The sequence below is a fragment of the Rhinoderma darwinii genome, chromosome 11 (genome assembly GCF_050947455.1).
Source record: "Rhinoderma darwinii isolate aRhiDar2 chromosome 11, aRhiDar2.hap1, whole genome shotgun sequence".
NCBI lineage: Eukaryota > Metazoa > Chordata > Amphibia > Anura > Rhinodermatidae > Rhinoderma > Rhinoderma darwinii.
In genome coordinates this window covers 96,188,547-96,197,508 of record NC_134697.1, presented here as the reverse complement: position 1 = coordinate 96,197,508, position 8,962 = coordinate 96,188,547, and the positions used below count along the sequence as shown (strand labels likewise).

Below are 8,962 nucleotides of genomic sequence, written 5' to 3'. Positions count from 1 at the left end.
CTGTATATCCCAGATAATCCCTGTATATCCCAGATAACCCCTGCATATCCCAGATAACCCCTGTATATCCCAGATAACCCCTGTATATCTCAGATAACCCCTGTATATCCCAGATAACCGCATATCCCAGATAACCCCTGTTTATCCCAGATAACCCCTGTATATCCCAGATAACCCCTGTATATCCCAGATAACCCCTGTATATCCCAGATAACTGCATATCCCAGATAACCCCTGTATATCCCAGATAACCCCTGTATATCCAAGATAACCCCTGTATATCCAAGATAACCCCTGTATATCCCAGATAAACGCATATCCCAGATAACCCCTGTATATCCCAGATAACCCCTGCATATCCCAGATAACCCCTGTATATCCCAGATAACCCCAGCATATCCAAGATAACCCCTGTATATCCAAGATAACCCCTGTATATCCAAGATAACCCCTGTATATCCAAGATAACCCCTGTATATCCAAGATAACCCCTGTATATCACAGATAACTGTATATCCAAGATAACACCTGTATATCCAAGATAACCCCAGTATATCCCAGATAACCCCAGTATATCCCAGATAACCCCAGTATATCCCAGATAACTCCAGTATATCCCAGATAACTCCTGTATATCCCAGATAACCCCTGTATATCCCAGATAACCCATGTATATCACAGATAACCCCTGTATATCCCAGATAACCCCTGTATATCCCAGATAACCCCTGTATATCCCAGATGACCCCTGTATATCACAGATAACTGTATATCCAAGATAACCCCTGTATATCCCAGATAACCCCTGTATATCCCAGATAACCCCTGTATATCCAAGATAACCCCTGTATATCCCAGATAACCCCTTGTGATGGTGCATTATATGTGGTTTATTGTGAGTCCTCAGCAGAGAGGGATAACTCTCTAATCAAGTACCACAGGTCGTGTCTCCAGCCTATGGACAATTGGACGAGTCAGAGGTGAAGTCCACAAGACAAAGTGTTGTCATTGTCCACTCTCCACAGGGGGTCATCAGGAGGCACCACAGTTATATTCAGCTCAGGTGCAGACCAGCAAACAAGGGTGATCCAATTATCTTCCCCATTGTGTTCTCATCCTGACTGTGGCAATACACATCATAGCACAAAGGACCACAACTCACTTACAGACAGTGTATGATTACAAACTAAAGTCATTATAATGATGGTGACTAGAAACTGCCAAGATGTTCCTCCCCCTGAGTGGATATAAGGGCTTGTCCTGGGGAGGATAGGAATCTTCTGGATTTAGACCTGAAGGAGAGCTGAAGCTGAGGCCAGCACTCTGAAGATGTTCCTGTGACTACCTTATTTTGTGGACTGTGTGTTGTTCCTGCATTGAACGTGACTTGTTCTGTCAACATTGGATGCAATAAACCCTGTTGGAGTTGCCCTGTCGTCTCTGGCTCTGTTGATCGTGTATTAATGTAACGAACCCCATGACAACTGGTGTCAGAAGTGGGATCAACAGAGTGCAGCTCCATGGAGAACCACCCAGCGAATGAGTTCCGGAACTGGACCGTACTTAGTCTCCAAGAACGAGCCCGAGGACTTGGCCTGAACTACCAGGGACTATCTAAAGAGCCATTAATTGATCTACTGGTGAGTGCTAGCCAGGTGACCTCCTCCCAGGTGGCTAATGGACATGCTCCGGAGACAGGGGCTCTTACCGCTAAAAGCCAATGGTTAGTGTGGTATGAGGAGGAAATGGCAGCTCTGGGATCAATCGTTACTCAGGAGTATCAGCTGGAAGCTGCTAACATGGCAAAACAGAGACAGGCTGCAATGGAGGCCGAAAGAGGGCAGAATATTACCTGGGGTGAGAGCCGGAGAAACCGGGAAACTTTACGGGTCACCCGGAAGGAATTCAAGCCGTTTAATGAGGAAACTGGGGATGTGGAAGGGTTTTTCCAGGACTTTGAACAGCAGTGCGCCCTGCTGGATGTACCCACCTCTGATTGGATGCGTGTTTTAGTGGGGCTCCTTGAAGGGGGAGCCGCAGAAGCATACCGGACCCTAGACGCACAGTGGAACCGGGACTATGACATTGTGAAACAAACTATTTTGGACTACTATGCCGTCACCCCAGACTCACATCGGGCCCAATTCCGAGACCTTCCCTGTACTGCTGGTGGATCTTTTAGGATGTATGCCCATAAAATGTCCCGGGCGTGTCAGAGATGGCTGGAAGCCGAGAGCGCCTTCACTGTGGACGATATTCTACAAGCGTTCCTGAAAGAACAGTTTTATACCAAGTGCCCCCAGGAAATACGGGAATGGGTCCGCGAACGTAAGCCACCAACATTGAATGGAGCTGCAGCCCTGGCTGATGAGGCACTTACCATCAAACCTCAGTGGAGGAGGCTACTGGACAATAAACCTCAATCTAACCCAGCCCCCCGGCCACCTCTTGTCATATACGGCCCTCAACCCATCCGCAGGCCAATGACAACCATGCCAACCAATCCAGGGGCCCCACAGTTCCGACCGCGATATGGAGGGATCTCAGAAAGGAAGTGTTATGGGTGCGGTCAGCCTGGCCACTTACAGTCTAGCTGCCCCTCAAGAAATCGAAGGGAGCTCCGACCTTTCCCCCCTCCCCCTGGGCATCTTGTGCACTCCATCCTGCCTGAGGAAGAGTTCCCACCACCCCCACCAGAGTGGACTACCGAACCCTGCATCACGGAGACCCCCCCTGGCTTATATGGCATTCAGTCCCTTGCGAAAAGTTACCCAGAGCAAAGGCAGCGCCATCTGCAGGATGTTTTTATTGATGGATATAAGGTGACTGGCTTTAGAGACACTGGGGCGTTCCTGACCATTGCTGACCCACGTGTGGTTCGGCCAGAGGCAATCCATCAAGGCCCAGGAATACCCATCGCACTGGCAGGGGGTACTCGCAAATATATCCAGAAGGCTGCTGTACATTTGGATTATGGTTACGGAGAAAGACTGTGTTGGATTGGAGTTATGGGTGGACTTCCCGCGGATGTTCTCCTTGGGAATGACATTGGGGAATTACAGTGCCATTTTGTGGGAGCTGTCACCCGTAACCAAGCTGCCCAAGCACAAAGAATTTCTGATTTTACTGTGGAGCAGCATCCAGGACCCCCAACTGAACTGGTAAGAGCTACATCTACTGCTTCTACATTGAGAGACTTTTGGGACCGGGAAGAGTTTAGGCAAGAAATAGAAGGTGATCCGACCTTGGCAGCTATTAAACTAAGGGCAGAAACTGGGCAGGAGGGAGAGAATGGCGATAGGATCACCAGGGATAAGGGATTGTATTATCGGTTAGTAGAGGCCCGGGGTGGGGTCAACCCTGAAGCGACTACCAGGCAACTCATTGTCCCCCAAAAGTATAGGCTGCAGCTACTCCAACTGGCTCATGACATCCCCTTATCGGGTCATCAAGGTAGGAAACGGACAGAGAAAAGAATCACCCACAACTTTTACTGGCCTGGCGTTTCACAATCAGTAGTTCGATACTGCCGTACCTGTGATGTGTGCCAACGGATGCGACATCCAGCTGCTCGTCACAAGGTACCCCTGCAATCCCTGCCAATCATTGAGGAGCCATTTCAGCGTGTAGCTGTGGATATAATAGGACCTTTGGCGCACCCCAGCAGAACAGGGAAACGGTTTATTCTGACGGTGGTGGATTATGCCACCCGCTATCCTGAGGCCGTGGCTCTGTCCAGCATTACAGCCATGAAGGTAGCAGAGGCTCTTGTTACCATCTTTACCCGAGTAGGGTTCCCCAGTGAAATACTATCAGACCAAGGAACTCAGTTCATGTCAGACCTGGTCCAGTCTCTCTGGCACACCTGTGGCGTCCGAGCCATTCGCACCACCCCATACCACCCCCAAACCAATGGACTGTGTGAACGTTTCAATGGAACCCTAAAAAATATGCTTCGCGCCTTTGCAGACACTGAACGGGACTGGGAGCAATATCTGCCACATCTCCTGTTTGCCTACCGGGAGGTGCCCCAAGAGTCAACCGGATTTTCCCCTTTCGAACTGCTCTACGGTCGGAAGGTCCGTGGGCCCCTGACCCTTCTAAAGGAATACTGGGAGGGAGAGATCACCGACACTGGAGTACCTGTCATTCCGTATGTTCTGGAATTTCGAGATCGCCTTACACGACTAACTACCTTGGCTAAAGAACACCTGCAACAGGCCCAGTACCGCCAGAAGACCTGGTATGATCGGAAAGCCAGGACCCGTGAGTTTATTGAAGGACAACAAGTGCTTATGATTAACGCTGTCCCTGCCAACAAGCTGCAAGCAACATGGGATGGTCCTTACCGAGTTATCCGAAAACTTAATGACACTAACTACGTCATTGCCATGGACCCTAGTGGCCGGCGACAAAAGACGGTCCACATCAACATGCTGAAAGAGTACCACGACCGATCCCTGCCTGTTTTGGCTATCTGCTGTCCCCCTAGTGATAAGGAAGGAGACGACTCCCTACCAGACCTTCTGCATCTGTCTCGAGCTGGGGGTACTCTGAACCAAGTGCCCCTAGGACTCCATCTGTCAGATATCCAAAAGGATGATATTCTCGCCTTGCTGGGACCAAGAGCTTCCGCTTTCTCCTCAGCACCTGGACGGACAACTCTCACCAGTCACCATGTGGAAACTCAAGGGCAACGCCCCATCCAGCAGGCCCCCTACCGAGTTCCAGAGGCTGTTCGGGACATGATCAAAAGTGAACTGGCGGACATGAAACAACTTGGGATTATTAGGCCTTCCCAGAGCCCCTGGGCATCCCCTGTGGTACTGGTGCCCAAAAAGGATGGCACAACGCGATTCTGCGTAGATTACCGGCGCCTAAACGATGCCACCAAAAGTGACGCGTACCCTATGCCCCGGATTGACGATCTACTGGATCGGCTAGCCAGTGCTCGATTTGTAACTACATTAGACTTGAGCAAGGGGTACTGGCAGATACCCCTAACAGAGAATGCCCGGGAGCGATCTGCATTTATTACCCCCTTTGGACTCTTTGAGTTCTTGGGAATGCCCTTTGGGATGAAAAATGCCCCAGCAACCTTCCAAAGATTGGTAGACCGGCTGCTAGAACAATGTCAGGACTTTGCCTGTGCATACTTGGATGATATTGCCATTTTCAGCACATCATGGGAGGAACATCTTAAACACTTGGGCATAGTGCTAGACCATATTCTCGCAGCAGGACTGACAATTCGCCCTGATAAATGCCAGTTGGGTATGGCTGAGGTGCAGTATCTGGGGCACAGAGTAGGAGGTGGGACCCTAAGACCTGAGCCTGCCAAGGTGGAAGCCATTAGCAACTGGCCTACCCCTCAAACTAAGAAACAAGTACTGGCCTTTTTGGGGACCGCTAGTTACTACCGAAAATTTGTTTCTCATTTCAGTGCCCTGGCAAAGCCCCTAAATGACCTGACCCGCAAAAACATGCCAAGAATGGTGAAGTGGGCACCTGCCTGCGAGGAAGCCTTTACAGCATTAAAGACGGCTCTCACCACTGCCCCTGTCTTGGCCGCACCAGACTACAAGCGCAGGTTCCTTGTGCAGACAGATGCGTCCACTTACGGGATTGGAGCAGTTCTTAGCCAGATAGATGCGGCTGGGCATGAGCATCCAGTTGCTTTCATAAGTCGTAAACTCCTGGATCGGGAAGTTGCCTATGCTACTATTGAAAAAGAGTGCCTTGCCATCGTATGGGCTCTCAAAAAATTACAGCCATACCTGTATGGCAGAGACTTTACCATTGTAACGGATCACAACCCCCTCACATGGCTGAACCGAGTGTCAGGGGACAATGGACGATTACTGCGGTGGAGCCTGTCCTTACAACCTTACAGCTTCTCCATCCAATACAAACGGGGAAGCCAACACCAGAACGCTGATGGACTGTCCCGACAAGAAGAGCCATAGACTGCCCTTCCCCCCTGAACCGATCGAGGAACCCGCCAACTGTTGGGAATTGTTCTGTGGTCCTACAATGTGGATCAGTGGGCACTACGAGTGAGGTGGCCAGCGGCCTGTGTAGGCCACATGGCCAGCTCACTTATTATATGAGGGGAGAGGTTGTGATGGTGCATTATATGTGGTTTATTGTGAGTCCTCAGCAGAGAGGGATAACTCTCTAATCAAGTACCACAGGTCGTGTCTCCAGCCTATGGACAATTGGACGAGTCAGAGGTGAAGTCCACAAGACAAAGTGTTGTCATTGTCCACTCTCCACAGGGGGTCATCAGGAGGCACCACAGTTATATTCAGCTCAGGTGCAGACCAGCAAACAAGGGTGATCCAATTATCTTCCCCATTGTGTTCTCATCCTGACTGTGGCAATACACATCATAGCACAAAGGACCACAACTCACTTACAGACAGTGTATGATTACAAACTAAAGTCATTATAATGATGGTGACTAGAAACTGCCAAGATGTTCCTCCCCCTGAGTGGATATAAGGGCTTGTCCTGGGGAGGATAGGAATCTTCTGGATTTAGACCTGAAGGAGAGCTGAAGCTGAGGCCAGCACTCTGAAGATGTTCCTGTGACTACCTTATTTTGTGGACTGTGTGTTGTTCCTGCATTGAACGTGACTTGTTCTGTCAACATTGGATGCAATAAACCCTGTTGGAGTTGCCCTGTCGTCTCTGGCTCTGTTGATCGTGTATTAATGTAACGAACCCCATGACACCCCTGTATATCCCAGATAACCCCTGTATATCCCAGATAACTGCATATCCCAGATAACCCCTGTATATCCCAGATAATCCCTGTATATACCAGATAACCCCTGTATATCCCAGATAACCCCTGTATATCCCAGATAACTGCATATCCCAGATAACCCCTGTATATCCCAGATAACCCCTGTATATACCAGATAACCCCTGTATATCCCAGATAACCCCTGTATATCCCAGATAACCCCTGTATATCCAAGATAACCTCTGTATATCCCAGATAACCGCATATCCCAGATAACCCCTGTATATCCCAGATAACCCCTGTATATCCAAGATAACTCCTGTATATACCAGATAACTCCTGTATATACCAGATAACCCCTGTATATCCCAGATAACCCCTGTATATCCAAGATAACCCCTGTATATCCAAGATAACCCCTGTATATCCAAGATAACCCCTGTATATCCCAGATAACCCCTGTATATCCCAGATAACCCCTGTATATCCCAGATAACAGCATATCCCAGATAACTCCTGTATATCCCAGATAACCCCTGTATATCCCGGATAACCCCTGTATATCACAGATAACCCCTGTATATCCCAGATAACCCCTGTATATCCCAGATAACCCCTGTATATCCCTGATAATCCCTGTATATCCCAGATAACCCCTGTATATCCCAGATAATCCCTGTATATCCCAGATAACTGCATATCCCAGATAACCCCGGTATATCCCAGATAACTGCATATCCCAGATAATCCCAGTATATCCCAGATAACCCCTGTATATCCAAGATAACCCCTGTATATCCAAGATAACCCCACTATATCCCAGATAACCCCTGTATATCACAGATAACCCCTGTATATCCCAGATAACCCCTGTATATCACAGATAACCCCTGTATATCCCAGATAACCCCTATATATCCCAGATAACCCCTGTATATCCCAGATAACCCCTGTATATCCCAGATAACCCCTGTATATCCCAGATAATCCCTGTATATCCCAGATAACCCCTGTATATACCAGATAACCCCTGTATATACCAGATAACCCTTGTATATCACAGATAACCCCTGTATATCCCAGATAACCCCTGTATATCCCAGATAACCCCTGTATATCCCAGATAATCCCTGTATATCCCAGATAACCCCTGTATATCCCATATAACCCCTGTATATCCCAGATAACCCCTGTATGTCCCAGATAACCGCATATCCCAGATAACCCCTGTATATCCCAGATAACCCCAGTATATCCAAGATAACCCCTGTATATCCCAGATAACCCCTGTATATCCCAGATAACCCCTGCATATCCCAAAAAACCCCTGTATATCCCAGATAACCCCTGTATATCCCAGATAACCCCTGTATATCCCAGATAACCCCTGTATATCCCAGATAATCCCTGTATATCCCAGATAACCCATGTATATCCCAGATAACCCCTGTATATCCCAGATAACCCCTGTATATCCCAGATAACCACTGTATATCCCAGATAACCGCATATCCCAGATAACCCCTGTATATCCCAGATTACCCCAGTATATCCAAGATAACCCATGTATATCCAAGATAACCCCTCTATATCCCAGATAACCCCTGTATATCCCAGATAACCCCTGTATATCCCAGATAATCCCTGTATATCACAGATAACCTCTGTATGTCCCAGATAACCTCTGTATATCTCAGATAACCTCTGTATATCCCAGATAACCCCTGTATATCCCAGATAACCGCATATCCCAGATAACCCCTGTTTATCCCAGATAACCCCTGTATATCCCAGATAACCGCATATCCCAGATAACCCCTGTATATCCCAGATAACTGCATATCCCAGATAACCCCTGTATATCCCAGATAACCCCTGTATATCCAAGATAACCCCTGTATATCCCAGATAACCGCATATCCCAGATAACCCCTGTATATCCCAGATAACTGCATATCCCAGATAACCCCTATATATCCCAGATAACCCAAGTATATCCAAGATAACCCCTGTATATCCAAGATAACCCCTGTATATCACAGATAACTGTATATCCAAGATAACCCCTGTATATCCAAGATAACTACACTATATCCCAGATAACCACTGTATATCACAGATAACCCCTGTATATCCAAGATAACCCCACTATATCCCAGATAACCCCTGTATATCCCAGATAACCCCTGTATATCCCAGATAACCCCTGTA

At 48.0% G+C, this 8,962-nt stretch overlaps 1 protein-coding gene across 1 annotated transcript; it reads left to right on the top strand.

The window, feature by feature from the left end:
- Positions 1-1,520: 1,520 nt before the first annotated feature.
- Positions 1,521-5,972, top strand: LOC142663085 (uncharacterized). The gene has a single exon (XM_075841386.1). It carries the CDS (start codon positions 1,521-1,523, stop codon positions 5,964-5,966), a length of 4,446 nt encoding a protein of 1,481 aa, XP_075697501.1. The 3' UTR covers positions 5,967-5,972.
- The last annotated feature ends 2,990 nt before the right edge of the window (positions 5,973-8,962 follow it).

Coding starts and splice junctions, on each gene's coding strand:
- LOC142663085 (XM_075841386.1), top strand. CDS start 1,521: ATGGAGAACCACCCAGCGAATGAGTTCCGGAACTGGACCGTACTTAGT.